The 16,938-nt window shown below is 44.1% G+C and overlaps 1 protein-coding gene across 1 annotated transcript; it reads right to left on the reverse strand.

Moving 5' to 3' along the window:
• Positions 1-447: 447 nt before the first annotated feature.
• LOC115134884 (anoctamin-10-like) lies at positions 448-16,523 on the reverse strand. The gene is made up of 12 exons (XM_065022125.1): positions 16,325-16,523; positions 15,826-15,999; positions 14,500-14,631; positions 13,605-13,724; positions 6,196-6,828; positions 5,873-5,928; positions 4,042-4,116; positions 3,648-3,812; positions 2,640-2,831; positions 2,267-2,404; positions 1,407-1,523; positions 448-1,298 (listed from the first exon to the last, which is right to left on the reverse strand). The coding sequence occupies exons 1-12, from the start codon at positions 16,521-16,523 to the stop codon at positions 1,290-1,292; spliced, it is 2,010 nt and encodes a 669-aa protein (XP_064878197.1). The 3' UTR covers positions 448-1,289.
• Between the last annotated feature and the right edge of the window lie 415 nt (positions 16,524-16,938).

A 16,938-nucleotide genomic window follows, 5' to 3' on the forward strand; every position in this document is an offset into this window, starting at 1 on the left:
GCTGATACTGTACCTGTTGTGACCTGGACTGTCTGATTACCCCCCTTGTGTACTGAACTGGATTGGCTGAGGACCTGAGTTTTAGGATTACCCCTGGAGAATGGAACGGACAACGAGACCAGTTTGTGGACTGTGAAATAATTTGTGAACCCCCTCCCCCTTTCCCCAGCGTACAAAAATCCCTAATAAACTCCACATTTGCATTCTAGTTGTGCTACTGGTTTGTGTTTTGTTATTGAACTGGTTGACGTGGAAACCACACAACCTTGAGCCTGCGACAATATGAATAGAATATATATTCCAACATCAAGATCATCATTAATCATTGTTTTAACATTGTAAAATATTCCAGTAAATTGTATCATGTGATCTTAGGTTTATAATGTGTCTGAAGCATACAATGTAACACTCATGAGGTTAAAGTACATACATCACTGTGGAGAATATATTTTTTAATGATACAGCACTTGTGTGATTAGAGCAAATTAGATACTTGCATAGTATGTGCCACACAAAGTCCAAAGCTACCCAGTATTTTAGAAATCTCAGACACCTTAAGCTGAAGATGCAATACTGCATGAACACAATATTGATGCTTTGCTCCTAGCTCTTCATTTGGTTTGCCTTCAGTCCCAGACCCCCGCCTCTTGTATCTTCCATGACATGAGAGACTTATAAAGCAAAGCAGGTTCAGAATGAAAACCTGAGTTTCTGCATCAGCTGAGACTGCACCAACCAGATGCTAACAACACTTCCTACCTTAATATGGCGGTCTATTTAAGCTGACCAGGTTCTGCTCAGACATCCTCTGCTGCCGTTTGCTGCTACTTCTAGTATGCATTTGTTTTTCTTGCTGCCCACCACCACCCCAACCCCCACCTGTTTGGTTCTGTTTTCCTTCCTGAAGGTGGATTGGTATAGTAAACCTTGCTCACTGCCTGTAGTCATTTTGTTATGTATTGATGCTTTGCTCTGACAGTGAGCTACCCTGAAGGAGCGGAACCTATTGCCAAGACCTATTGTACTGTTCATATTCTCTAATAAATGGTTAAACGAATACCTGGTGTTTCCTTTCTGAACTGTATTTATGCCTGGAGAGGGAGTCCTTCAGAGGGAGATACTGAGAGAGCTTCTCAGACTGGCTGACTCCAGGGTTTAGGTTCACAGGCCAAACAGACGTGTCTTTATATCCTCCTGTCCGCCCTCGTTATGGCAGCTAATTCTAATGAGCCCCCTAGTCCAGACCACCACTTGAAGAGCAACAGGCCACTCACTCTCCCACAGGGGCTTCATAGCTTCTGTAGGAGTCAAAAGGAGATGTTTGATTGTCAGATGCCAGGTTGTTCCAGTAACTGGCAGGGATTTTCTATATTATTAGTGATTATTCTTGATTAGATCATTCTTACCTGCTTCCCTAGAGCTTGCATAGAGTTAAACTCGATCTGTTCCCTCTTGATTCTGACCCAGTCAGGCTCATCTGGGATCATAAAGGCTAGAATCATCTTGACCAGGATCAGGACATGCTAACAAACACATTTTAGTCATTAAGCAGATGCTCTTATCCAGAGCAACTTACAGGAGCAATTAGGGTTACGTGCCTTGCTCAAGGGCACATCGGCAGATTGTTCACCTAGTCCGCTTGGGGATTCAGCCCAGCAACCTGTCGGTTACTGGCCCAATGCTCTTAACCACTAGGCTACCCTCACCTATGTTGGTTGGGCAGATGATGACACTGTAACATTCTGTAAATAAGACAATTGTTATGAACCATGTACTGTTATGAACAAGATACTGTACCTCCACCAGGAAGGCTCCCCAAACCTAACTCCCCTCCCTCATACTGTACCTCCACCAGGATGGCTCCCCAAACCTAACTCCCCTCCCTCATACTGTACCTCCACCAGGATGGCTCCCCAAACCTAACTCCCCTCCCCCATACTGTACCTCCACCAGGATGGCTCCCCAAACCTACCTCCACCAGGATGGCTCCCCAAACCTAACTCCCCTCCCTCATACTGTACCTCCACCAGAATGGCTCCCCAAACCTAACTCCCCTCCCTCATACTGTACCTCCACCAGGAAGGCTCCCCAAACCTAACTCCCCTCCCTCATACTGTACCTCCACCAGGATGGCTCCCCAAACCTAACTCCCCTCCCTCATACTGTACCTCCACCAGGATGGCTCCACAAACCTAACTCCCCTCCCTCATACTGTACCTCCACCAGGATGGCTCCCCAAACCTAACTCCCCTCCCTCATACTGTACCTCCACCAGGATGGCTCCCAGTATGATGTTCTTGCCGCTGATCCCTCCCTCCAGACAGAACTCCTGGACGCGAGGGGACAGCAGTAGCAGCCAGCAGTTAGACATGACTGAGACAAAGCCCAGAACCTCAAACGCTGTCTGAAACATACACACAGGCATACAGTAATATGGTTACAGGTACATACAAGGACAGGAGCAAATACAGACATGTGCATAGGGACATAGATGGGCACTGATTAGAAAATAACATTGACCACTACACGTTGCTCACATTTATTTATTTACCAGATTTAGCTTCATAACACATTTGTCTGCATTAAAAATGCCCTCTCTGTTTGTTCAAATTCTCACATCGCCCCAAAACCCTCCTGACCTGCCACACCCCCATATTGGACACAGGGGCAGAGAATGGCTTCCGGAACAGTTTGCAGATCTTGTAGGCATCCCCTGGGATCTCTGTGACATTGTTGAGAAGCAAGAGGACGGCGGTGAGCGGGTACACACAGGAGAACAGACTCAAATACCCAAACTTCACCAGCAACTCAATGTACTCCGCAAACAGGCCCTGAAACGTAGCCACAGATGCAATAAGTTAATCACCAAAACAAAGAGACCCCTAACATACGACATGCAAATATTATAGGGTTGAAATAGACATTCGTGGTTGTATGAGTTTTGCCATAATTAAGCAGCTGGGTTATGTATATGTATGTGTAGTTGTGGAGCCACTGGCCGTGTTATTTGTGGAACTGCATCTCTGTGTATGCATGTGCCTATGATCACCCAGGATCCAACCAAAGAGTTCCTAATCTTTGATGGAGGTATGTATCGGGATCCATGATATCTAATGTATGTTAGGCTGAAAATGATACTGTTTTAAATCCCTATGTTATGTGATAGTATTACAGTTGTGTCCTGTATGTACAATATTATTGTCATTTTACAAAGTTAGCACGTTGCTGTACGCTAAAGGTTAGCTAGCGTCTGTCCTGTACATTCCTTGCTAATGAGGTTAGTCACCCTGTGAAGAGTAAATGTATTTTTATTTCATGTCTCTCAGATTTCATGACGGATTGGCAGTTGCTCTAAAGTGTGTGTGTGTCTGCAGGTACGGGCTCTCAAACTGTTATGGAACATTGTTATGTTACTGTACACGTGTATGGCCATCAGATGGAGTTTATAAGATGAGTGCTCCTCTGTAGTCATGTTGTTAAAAATCTAAACAGCATTGTGTCCTTTGTTGGCCAAGCATATGAGAACCGTTACACACATACACCCAACCTTGATTCCACCCCCTAAGGCACAGATGCAAAGAAACCAAGGCAGACGAGCACAATGAAGAGAAAAACAAAACAAACAAACACATTTTACATGGACTTACTGGGAAAGGGGGAAGTCTTCTCTGGGCTCTGAGTTTGTCCATCTCTAGGTCGTCCTCCTGCTCTTTCTTATGGGGAGCACTGAGGAAGTGGTCGACTATAAACGGCACCACCACCTCTGTACACTGGTTCACCAACTGGTTCAGAATTAGCAGAGAGGCAAGCTTCTGTGTGCACAAATTGACAAAACAAACATAAATAGTTGCATACTGTATACACACACACTGTCTGGGATCAATTACGACGCACAGTGCACAGAGAGAACATGATCTGTTCTGTTGCAGAGTGCAAGAAAACATATATTTTAGATCTACCATTTAAAATGAGGTATTTCCACATTGTATAACTTTTCCTCCGGCCATAGACAAACAGTGCTGCCCAGCTGAAATCTCTTACCTTGCGTAGCAGTGGTAGGTCCTGTTTGTAAAAGGCAATGTGGAAGAGCACAGCAAAGTTGTTGAAGAAAGTAAACTGAAAATGAGAAAGCGAGATTTTGGCATATTATTTGACAGTATTATTTGGCATTAATAGACTAGTTTTATGCACAACAACTTTCTATCCAAGCTGGGAGAGTGCACAAGGACAGCTCATGTTATGTATGTGTAACCTCATGTTATGCAGGTTCAGTAAGGCTATACAGCACAGTAGTATTTCTTATTTTTTATCAATTGGTTGTTGATTAGTATCCTGTTGTACAATCTGCAATGTTTCAATTTCCAACTTTAATAACTAAACAAGTAATTACATTATTGCCGCCAGCCAGCAGTTTAAATCATGGCAGCCTTGCAACACAGACCTAGAAGGGTTCCACAGAAACTGTGTTATGCGAGTGTACACCTACCTGTATCAGAATACATTTAGTACCAGGGACTATTGCAACACATGTACAGTGCCTTTCGGAAAGTATTCTAATCACTTGACTTTTTCCACATTTTGTTACTTTACAGCCTTATTCTAAAATGGATTAAATAAAAAATATCCTCATCAATCTACACACAATACCTCATAATGACAAAGCAAAAACATATATTTTTTTACATTTTTGTAAATTTATTCAAAACAAAAAACAATGAATTTTGCTATGACCCTTTGCTATGAGACTCAAAATTGTGACCAGGTGTATCCTGTTTCCATTGATCATCCTTGAGATGTTTCTACAAGTTGATTGGAGTCCACCTATGGTAAATTCAATTGATTGGACATGATGTGGAAACACATCTGTCTATATAAGGTCCCACAGTTGACAGCAAAAACCAAGCCACGAGGTCGAAGGAATTGTCTGTAAAATTCCAAGACAGGATTGTGTCGAGGCAAAGATCTGGGAAAGGGTACCAAAAAATGTCTGCAGCATTGAAGATCACTAAGAACACAGTGGCCTCCATCATTCTTAAATGGAAGAAATTTGGAACCACTAAGACCTTTGGCCTCCCGGCCATTCTGAGCATTCTGGGGAAAAGGGCCTTGGTCAGGGAGGTGACCAAGAACCCGATGGTCACTTTGATAGAGCTCTAGAGTTCCTCTGTGGAGATGGGAGAATCTTCCAGAAGGACAACCATCTCTTCAGCACTACACCAATCAGGCCTTTATGGTAGAGTGGCCAGACGGAAGCCACTCCCCAGTAAAATGCACATGACAGCACGCTTGGAGTTTGCCAAAAGGCGCCAAAAGGCACCTAAAGACTCTCAGACCATGAGAAGCAAGATTCTCTGGTCTGATGAAACCAAGATTGAACTATTTTGCCTGAATGCCAGCCATCATCTCTGGAGTGACCTGAAAATAGCTGAGCAGCAACGCTCCCCATCCAACCTGACATAGTTTGAGAGGATCTGCAGAAAAGAATGGGAGAAGCTCCCCAAATATAAGTTTGCCAAGCTTGTAGCGTTGTACCCAAGAAGACTCCAGGCTGTAATCGCTGCCAATGGTGCTTCAACAAAGTACTGAGTAAAGGGTCGGAATAATTATGTAAATGTGATTTTTCAGGGGTTTTTTTATTCTAAAAACCTGTTTTTGCTTTGTCATTATAGGGTATTGGGTGTAGATGGATGAGGGAAAAAAATATTTCATACATTTTAGAATAAGGCTGTAGCGTAACAAAATGTGGAAAAAGTGAAGGAATCTGAATACTTTCCGTATGCACTGTATATATACAGTAGAGAAAGGGGCGACCAGAGGAGAGCGAGGAAGAGGAGAATAGACTGACAGATGGGGGAGGACGACTGGGACTGACCAGGAGGACTTTGGTGATATGATGGTTCTGGAAGGAGGACTCCTCTCTGTGGTTTTCTATGAGGGGAAATCAGACTGATTTTCAGTGGACTTATCACTTATCACACACAAACTGTGACACCTTGCATCCAATTGCATTCTCTATTATTCTATGACTCTCTGCTTTTTGGTGAACTTAGCTCTGTGTTCCCAAACATTCTACCCCCTACTGCAATTATTCATCAACCTCACACTTATTTTCTCTCTCCCTCTTCTCTAACCCCTTCTATCATCTCTTCCCTATCTAACTCATCTCCCTCCCCATTGCCTAGTGCCCTCTCTCACCCCACTTGGTAAGTTGCATGGCCACAGCGTGGTACACATTCTTTAATATGGTGGTGTAGACTGTGTGGGCTATGGAGGGCATGTAGAGCAGAACTCCAGAGAACAGGGAGCCGCTGTCCTGATGGAAGCCCTGTACCAGGGCCTCTCCGTGGTAGAAGCCTGTCATTCCCAGCACCACCAGTCCCAGGAACAGCCCCACTAGGGGCAACGACACCAGGCCCACACGCAGCTGCCTCTGCCACTCCGGGAACAGGGGCTCCAGACGGCCTGTCACAGGGTTGATCCCCAGGGTGCCATGGAACCCAGGGCGGGGCTCAGCGAAATGCTCTGTCAGGTGCCGTGTGCCCCAGCGGTGGGAGAGGGAGGAGCTCCGGCGCTTCCAGAACTCGATGAACACCGTGGACCACAGCATGCTGAATACAGCCTGTACAATGTGACCGCTGACTGAGAGGCCATAATCTTCAAACTCCATCACCCCCTCCCCGGCCTGCTCCTTCACCACCCCACCACCTCCAGGCAGCAGAAAGGTCAGGACAAGGCCCAGGAAGGCAGGGGGAACCAGGGCCCAGGTGTAGAATTGCAGAAAGCTGAAGTAAAATGCCATGGTGCCTCCAAAGTATGACTGGATTGCATCTGCACAGGAAGAGAGCGATCAAAATTGGTAAATGTTTGTGGTGGTGCCAGAGCTTGGCGATATAGACAAAAAGTCCTACCGCAATAAATGTAACTATTTCGCTCGAAAACAAGAAATACAATGATGAACCCCCCAAAATTAATGGACAGTTACTTTACATTAGCAGCAGGGCTCTGGATTTTTTTTCTCAGTGCCAAGTAAGACATCTGAGATGGTAGCCGATGATTATAACAGTAAGCTATTTCATTGAACATATCCAGGAAATGCATGATTTCCACAAACCGATGCTGGCACTAAGACCATACTCAATGAGCTGTATACAGCCATAAGCAAACAGAAAAACGCTCATCCAGAGGCGGCGCTCCTAGTGGCCGGGGACTTTTAATCCATTTTACCTCATCTTTACCAGCATGTTAAATGTGCATCCATAGGAAAAAAAAACTATAGACCACCTATAGTCCACACACAGACGTTTACAAAGCTCTCCCTCTCCCTCCATTTGGCAAATCTGATTTATAACTCTATCCTCCTGATTCCTGCTTACAAGCAAAAACTAAAGTAGGAAGCACCAGTGACTCAGTCAATAAAGATGTGGTCAGATGACAAAGATGCTAAGCTACAGGACTGTTTTGCTAGCACAGACTGGAATATGTTCCGGGATTCTTCCGATGGCATTGAGGAGTACAGCACATCAGTCACTGGCTTCATCAATAAGTGCATTGATGACGTCGTCCCTACAGTGACTGTACGTACAGTGGGGAGAACAAGTATTTGATACACTGCCGATTTTGCAGGTTTTCCTGCTTACAAAGCATGTCGAGGTCTGTAATTTTTTATCATAGGTACACTTCAACTGTGAGAGACGGAATCTAAAACAAAAATCCGTAAAATCACATTGTATGATTTTTAATTAATTTAAGTAATCAACACCATTATCCCTGAAACCTTAGACCCTCTCCAATTTGCATACCGCACCAACAGATCCACAGTTGATGCAATCTCTATTGCACTCCACACTGCCCTTTCCCACCTGGACAAAAGGAACACTTATGTGAGAATGCTGTTCATTGACTACAGCTCAGCGGTCAACACGATAGTGCCCTCAAAGCTCATCACTAAGCTAAGGACCCTGGGACTAAACACTTCCCTCTGCAACTGGATCCTGGACTTCCTGATGGGCCGCCCCCAGATCGTAAGGGTAGGTAACAACCTATCTGCCACACTGATCCTCAACATGGGGGCCCCTCAAGGGTGGTTGCATGCTCAGTCCCCTCCTGTACTCCCTGTTCACTCATGACTGCATGGCCAGGCACGACTCCAACACCATCATTAGGTTTTCCGATGACACAACAGTGCTTGATCAACAACAAAGATGAGACAGCTTATAGGGAGGAGGTGCCAGGATAACGACCTCTCCCTCAACGTGATCAAGACAAAGGAGATGATTGTGGACTATAGGAAAAGGAGGACCAAGCACACCCACATTCTCATTGACTGGACTGTAGTGGAGCAGGTTGAGAGCTTCAAGTTCCTTGGTGTCCACATCACCAACAAACTATCATCTTCCAAACACACAAAGACAGTCGTGAAGAGGACACGACAATGTCTATTACCCCTCAGGAGACTGAAAAGATTTTGCATGGGTCCTCAGATCCTCAAAAAGTTCTACAGCTGCACCATCGAGAGCATCCTGACTGGTTGCATCACTGCCTGGTATGGCGACTGCTCGGCCTCTGATCGCAAAGGCACTACAGAGGGTAGTGCGTACGGCCCAGTACTTGGGGCCAAGATTCTAGCAATTCAGGAACTCTATACCAGGTGGTGTCAGAGGAAGGCCCTCTGCTACCGCACGGCAAGCAGTACCGGAGCGCCAAGTCTAGGTCCAAAAGGCTTCTTAACTGCTGTCCCTGTACAGGGATCAACATCAGCAGAAATTTCAGAGTGACAACTAATAGTACTCGATACAACTCAAACTTTCATTAAAACACACATGCAGGGTACTCAATTAAAGCTACACTCGTTGTGAATCTAGCCAACATGTCAGATTTTTAAAATGCTTTTCGGCGAAAGCATGAGAAGCTATTATCTGATAGCATGCAACCCCCGAAATACCCAAAGGGGACGTAAACAAAATAATTAGCGTAGCCGGCGCTACACAAAACGCAGAAATAAAATATAAAACATTCATTACCTTTGACGAGCTTCTTTGTTGGCACTCCTATATGTCCCATAAACATCACAATTGGGTATTTTTTTCGATTAAATCCGTCCATGTATACCCAAAATGTCCATTTATGAAGCTCGTCTGATCCAGGAAAAAACTGCTTTCCAAAACGCAACGTCATTTTTTAAATTAAAAAAGTTGCCTATAAACTTTGACAAAACACTTCAAACTACTTTTGTAATCCAACTTTAGATATTAGTAAACGTTAATAATCAATCAAATTGATCACGGGGCGATCTGTATTCAATAGAGCGTCTGCTAAATGACTTAAATGTAATGTAAATGTAATAGCAGCAAGTCTTGAAATCATGGTCCATATTCTCTCTTTCAAAACTTCCTCCTGTGTACTCGATGACAGGAAGTGCCTATTTCTCATTTCACCAAGGATTAACTTCAACCAAATTACCAAGACTGGCGACATCGTGTGAAAGCTGTTGGAACTGTAAACTGGGCCCTATATATTTTGCCTTGCCATAGACAAAACAGAGACTGGCGGAGGGATATTTTTTTGTGTTTTTTGTGAACAGTTTTCCTTGGGGTTTTGACTGCTACACAGGTTCTGTTATAGTCACAGACATGATTTAACCAGTTTTAGAAACTTCAGAGTGTTTTCTATCCACCCATACTAATCATATGCATATACTATATTCTTGGCATGAGTAGCAGGACGTTGAAAGTTTGCGCGATTTTTAACAAAAAGCTGAAAAGATTCACAGCCTCTTTAAGAGGTTCAGCTTCAAAGATGGCATAGCAGTCAGACGTCCTTTGTCCTCGTCGTGTCCAGTGTATATTTATATATATTTATATATTTTCTTCTCATATGTATTTATATATATTTTTTTTCTTCTAAAAACTCAACTTCAAAACACTCTCCTGCAACCCGCCTCACCAATTCAAAAAAAAAAAGTATTATTCACCTCAAATCTGAAATCCACAACAGAATCTAGCCAGAAGCTAGCCAGAAGCTAGTCAGAAAGTTAGTATTCACCTAACCACGGGTGGCGGTCATCAGCTATCCTTTAGCTCGAAAAGCTATCGGCAGTTTTGTACAACGTGACTCAGACCAGAGCATACCGGACCTAGTTTCTCTCCATATCCCCGGATTTCTACCGCAAGCTCTGGACATTTAGACCTGGATCTTGCAGCTAGCTAGCTGCTATCCGAGTGACTATTGGCTTACGTCGGTCCCGGAGCAAACATCAATTATTCCGGAGCTAGCCAGCTGAAGAGTTCCATCAGCCACTCCTGGGCTACAATCACCTATCCGGACCCGTTTTATTACTGCCGATGCGGAGCCACACCGGGCCTTCACGACTGGACTACCGACATTATCTGCCCGAGGCAGTTATCCAACTGGCCCCTCCGTCGCGACTTAACATGAACGCCCATCTGTGGCCCGCTAATCGTTAGCTGTCTTATCGGCTGCTTTCTGAATAGGTCTATTTGACAATATTCTTGGGTCACTATAACTATATCTATTTTGCCAATTGGATTGGTCCCCTCTACCACATGGAACCCCACTAATCTACCAACGGAAACGCACGAGGTGGCTAAAAAAAAAACCTACATCCTCTGCCAGCTTGCTACCCATGGCCTGAATCGCCGTGACCCCAACCAACCTCACTACTCACTGGTCCCTAATGATCACTCGGCTAAGCATGCCTCTCCTTAACGTCAATATGCCTTGTCCATTGCTGTTCTGGTTAGTGTTTATAGGCTTATTTCACTGTAGAGCCTCTAGCCCTGCTCATTATACCTTATCCAACCTTTCAGTTCCACCACCCACACATGCGATGACATCACCTGGTTTCAATGATGTTTCTAGAGACAATATCTCTCTCATCATCACTCAATGCCTAGGTTTACCTCCACTGTATTCACATCCTACCATACCTTTGTCTGTACATTATACCTTGAAGCTATTTTATCGCCCCCAGAAACTCTCTGTTCCGGACGTCCTAGACGACTAATTCTCATAGCTTTTTGCCGTATCCTTATCCTGCTCCTCCTCTGTTCCTCTGGTGATGTAGAAGTGAATCCAGGTCCTGCGGTGCCTAGCTCCACTCCTTTTCCCCAGGCGCTCTCTTTTGATGACTTCTGTAACCGTAATAGCCTTGGTTTCATGCATGTTAGAAGCCTCCTTCCTAAGTTTGTTTTATTCACTGCTTTAGCACACTCTGCCAACCTGGATTTCCTAGCCTTGTCTCAATCCTGGCTTAGGAAGATCACCAAAAACTCTGTAATCTCCATCCCTAACCACAACATTTTCAGACAAGATAGAACAGCCAAAGGGGGCGGTGTTGCAATCTACTGCAGAGATAGCCTGCAGAGTTCTGTCCTACTATCCAGGTGTGTACCCAAACAATTTGTGTACCCACCTCTCTAAATACAAGTCTCTCATCGTTGCCACTTGCTATAGACCACCCTCTGCCCCCAGCTGTGCTCTGGACACCATATGTGAACTGATTACCCCCCATCTATCGTCAGAGCTCATGCTGCTAGGTGACCTAAACTGGGACACGCTTAACACCCCATCCATCCTACAATCTAAGCTTGATGCCCTCAATCTCACACAAATTATCAATGAACCTACCAGGTACCACCCCAAAGCCGTAAACACGGGCACCCTCATAGATATCATCCTAACCAACTTGCCCTCTAAATACACCTCTGCTGTTTTCAACCAAGATCACTGCCTCATTGCCTGCATCCGTAATGGGTCAGCGGTCAAACGACCTCCACTCATCACTGTCAAACGCTCCCTGAAACACTTCAGTGAGCAGGCCTTTCTAATCGACATGGCCCTGGTATCCTGGAAGGATATTGACCTCATCCCGTCAGTAGAGAATGCCTGGTTTATTTTTTTTAAATGCCTTCCTCGCCATCTTAAATAAACATGCCCCATTCAAGAAATTTAGAACCAGGAACAGATATAGTCCTTGGTTCTCTCCAGACCTGACTGCCCTTTATGGTGTTCTGCATTAGCATCGAACAGAAGTTAGAAACCAATATACACAGGCAGTTAGAAAAGCCAAGGCTAGCTTTTTCAAGCAGAAATTTGCTTCCTGAAACAACAAACTCAAAAAAGTTCTGGGACACTAAAGTCCATGGAGAACAAGAACACCTCCTCCCAGCTGCCCACTGAACTGAGGAGAGGATAGGAAACTCTGTCACCACCGATAAATCCACTATAATTGAGAATTTCAATAAGCATTTTTCTACGGCCGGCCATGCTTTCAACCTGGCTACCCCTACCCCGGTCAACAGCACTGGACCCCCCACAACAACTCGCCCAAGCCTTCCCCATTTCATTTGTGCCGTCCGTTTTGTCACCAAAGCCCCATACTACCCACTACTGCGACCTGTACGCTCTCGTTGGCTGGCCGTCGCTTCATACTCATCGCCAAACCCACTGGCTCCAGGTCATCTACAAGACCCTGCTAAGTAAAGTCCCCCCTTATCTCAGCTCGCTGGTCACCATAGCAGCACCCACCTGTAGCACGCGCTCCAGCATGTTTATCTCTCTGGTCACCCCCAATGCCAATTCCTCCTTTGGTCGCCTCTCCTTCCAGTTCTCTGCTGCCAATGACTGGAACGAACTACAAAAATCTCTGGAACTGGAAACACTTATCTCCCTCACTAGCTTTAAGCACCAGCTGTCAGAGCAGCTCACAGATTACTGCACCTGTACATAGCCCATCTATAATTTAGCCCAAACAACTACAACTTCCCCTACTGTATTTATTTATTTTGCTCCTTTGCACCCCATTATTTCTATTTCGACTTTGCACATTATTCCACTGCAAATCTACCATTCCAGTGTTTTACTTGCTATATTGTATTTACTTTGCCACCATGGCCTTTTTTTGCCTTTACCTCCCTTATCTCACCTCATTTGCTCACATTGTATATAGACATATTTTTCTACTGTATTATTGACTGTATGTTTGTTTTACTCCATGTGTAACTCTGTGTTGTTGTATGTGTCGAACTGCTTTGCTTTATCTTGGCCAGGTCGCAATTGTAAATGAGAACTTGTTCTCAACTTGCCTACGTGGTTGGTTAAGGGCTTGTAAGTAAGCATTTCACTGTAAGGTGACAACTGTTGTATTCGGCGCATGTGACAAATAACATTTGATTTGATTTGATATGATTGATATTTTGATGTGCAACCTGTCAAAATAGGATCCAGAATTATGAGTTTTATTTTGTTGACATATGTGCATATTTGTGCATATTGGCCTAAAGCCTATACACGCTTCGAAAAAAAGGTTTTATCTAGCACCTAAAGCGATTATTTTCCTGTCCTGATAGGAGAACCCTTTTTGGTTCCCAGAAGAACCCTATTGTGTACCATGTAGAACCCTTTTCCCAGAGTGTTCTACATGGATCCCAATGGGGACAGCCAAATAACCCGTTTGGAACCCTTTTTTCTAAGAGTGTATTATTCAGCACCTGAGGAAGTGGGAAATCAAAACACAGCTAGATTGCTCACTCTAAAAAAATCATGTCACTTTTTTGTGTGTGTGTTTACTGTATGTTGTTGTTTACCGAGAGGCTGTCTCCATATCTGCTTCTTAGAGTACCACATTCTGCCGAGGTCATTCAGTCTCTGCTGGTCATGTAGAGGGAAGATGTCCTTTATCACTCCTGCCCTCACCAGCTTCTGACCTACAGCACAGAGACAGGACGGATGGGCAACATCAGGGAACTGTACAATACCTCTACCATTATTACACATACAGACGGGTAACCGGGGGTAACATAGCCAGAAGCTTGGCAGCATACGTAAGGGACAGTGCAGATCACAGGAGAGACCGGAGAGAGCACTGAACTGATGAGCCAGAGGTGGTGCTCTGCTCTGCTGCAGAACAGCTTAGATCATGACATAGAAGACAGAACATGCAGAGATTAGCAAGTGGCACACATGTGCACAAGCAATATATTGACAGATGTGCCAAATTGTATTCTTTCATTTTTCATGTTTATATTATTCAATGTTCATTAATGTATGTAAGCAATGTGTTATTGAAATCAAAATACTACTCATATTACAGAGCAAGCGGTAAAGCTTCATATGCTACCAACTTTTGATTTGTAGCACCTTGTAGCACACCATTACAGTCTTAAAGGAGGCTTGGGTAAGTCCACAAATATTCTAACTTCAATTAATTATTTCTCAAGTATGTTTAAAGATACAAATGTCAAATATATGTAAACAATACTTTTCAAAAGAAAATCCCCCAAATCTTGTTCCTTATTTGTTCTAGTTTTGAAGGAATCACCCAACATCCCCCTTTACATCACTCTATTCACATACACACACACACACACACACACACACACACACACACACACACACACACACACACACACACACACACACACACACACACACACACACACACACACACACACACACACACACACACACGTAAAGACTCACAGATGTTTTCCCAGGCCTCCAGGGCCTCTGGGGCTCCAGGGATTCTCTGCTTCTTCTGGGCCTGTAGAGAGTCCAGCTCATTCTTGACTATGTACTGACGCTCCGCTAGCGTCAGGAACTCCTGCATGTCATCTGGTAACACAGAGGACAGGCGTCAATCAAGACTGTCATATACAGGACCAGTAAACAGTTTGGACACATATATTGTAGAATAATAGTGAAGACATCAAAACTATTAAATAACACATATGGAATCATGTAGTAACCAAAAAAGTGTTAAACAAATCTAAATACATTTTATATTTGAGATTCTTCAAAGTAGCCACCCTTTGCCTTGATGACAGCTTTGCACACTCTTGGCATTCTCTCAACCAGCTTCATGAGGTAGTCACCTGGAATGCATTTCAATTAACAGATGTGCCTTGTTAAAGGTTAATTTGTGGAATTTCTTTCCTTATTAATGTGTTTGAGCCAATCATTGTGTTGTGACAAGGTAGGGGTGGTATACAGAAGATAGCCCTATTTGGTAAAAGACCAAATCCATATTATGGCAAGATCAGCTCAAATAAGCAAAGAGTGCAAAAATGTTATGAACTGTCTGTGATTTATTTAGAATTCTAAGCACACTTATCCAGCATGACTACGCCAATCTGGTTTGCACTTAGTGGGACTATCATTTGTTTTCAACAGGAAAATGACCCAAAACACACCTCAGGGCTGTGCAAGAGCTATTTGACCAAGGGGAGTGATAGAGTGCTGCATCAGATGACCTGGCCTCCACAATCTCCTGACATCAACCAAATTGAGATGGTTTAGGATGAGTCGGACAGCAGAGTGAAGGAAAACCAGCCAACAAGTGCTCAGCATATGTGGGAACTCCTTCAAGGCTATTGGAAAAGCATTCCTCGTGAAGCTGGTTTAGAGAGAGTGATTCTGTCAAAGGCAAAGGGTGGCTACTTTGAAGAATCTAAAATCAAAAATATATTTTGATTAGTTTAACACTTTTGTCTTGCTTACTACATGATTCCATGTGTGTTATTTCATAGTTTTGATGTCTTCACTATTATTCTACAATGTAGAACATTTTACAAATAAATTTAAAAAACCTTGAATGAGTAGGTGTATCCAAACTTTTGACTGGTACTGTATATTACATTTAATATGTCATTTTGTCTATATTACCACACTATTACAACAGTGAATGTGTATTTTGTTGATTCTATTCCTACAGAAGGTGTATTGGGTGCTGAAGATCTGTTACAACTTGTAACTGCTGTTACCTTTAATATCCCTCTACTCTTCCCCCACCATTACCAACATTCTTACCAACATTGGTGAAGTTGTCTCTGTCGTGGTAGGAGAAAGAAGCCATCTCTTCATTGCGGTATTTCTTACACAGACCCAGATCCTCCGTGGCTCTGAGAAGGGTGCAGCGAGGAGCAGACACCACGATCACATTTCCACACTCATCCTCTCCAGGGTGGGCCAGCAATGCTGCTCCTAGTCCAGGGAGGAGGAGAGGGTCAACTACACTACTCCTGCCTCTACTGCAGTGAGGGAATTATTGACACTTAATTCAGCTAATAAACTAAGATACACGGATTGCCCCTGCAGTTGTATTGTGCAACATTTCATCAGGATTAACCTGATGTTAGCTGACTACTTTGAAACTAGAGACTCAACTAATAAACGAATCATCAAGCCCAGGGGAATCAGTTGAATCAGATGTGTTAATAGCACTCGGCTGGAACAAAACAAGCAACACAGACTGAAGAACAGTCAGGCCTCTGATCTGCTGCTGACTCTATCTGACCTGACCTCTCACCTCCATGTCTCTTTGAAGCTTCAATCAGGGAGATGAGCCACCTCTTGGTGACAGGCTGGACGCTGTCTGACAGCTGGATGAGGACCAGGGGCTCCACCTGCTTAGACACACAGCAGGGACAGCTGACCTGCGTCCATGAGTCCTGGGACAGGACCTTAGTCTGTGTCTGGACAGAGTCTATGTCCCCCAGCGACGTCATCACGTCCCTGTGGAGAGGCAGTGTGAGGAGGACAAGGAGTTTTACTGTATCTGTTACAAACTCTGAAATACACACATTACATGGGTCGTTCCAACAACAACAACAAAAAGGCACAACAAAGAGGATCCGACACCCACCATCGGAGTGTTCTAAAATGGTTTCTGTAGTTAGACAAATATAGTACCCAACATCCAATTTGGACTAAACTTCTTCCTACCAATGCTGAAATGACATGGGGGTCATACGGGGTTTAGATTGCTTTGGGTTTTGTTCACCTGCATCTGGTTGTCTTGACTTACAGAGATGCAGGACTGAGATGAAAGGTCTACTTGTTTGGCTTGATAGCTAGCTAGCTGGCTATTTGAACAACAAATGCATGCGGTGGTCGTGGATGGCAGAGAAGGCTAAGGGACTA

This window comes from Oncorhynchus nerka, linkage group LG9a, assembly GCF_034236695.1.
Source record: "Oncorhynchus nerka isolate Pitt River linkage group LG9a, Oner_Uvic_2.0, whole genome shotgun sequence".
NCBI classification, from domain to species: Eukaryota; Metazoa; Chordata; class Actinopteri; order Salmoniformes; family Salmonidae; genus Oncorhynchus; species Oncorhynchus nerka.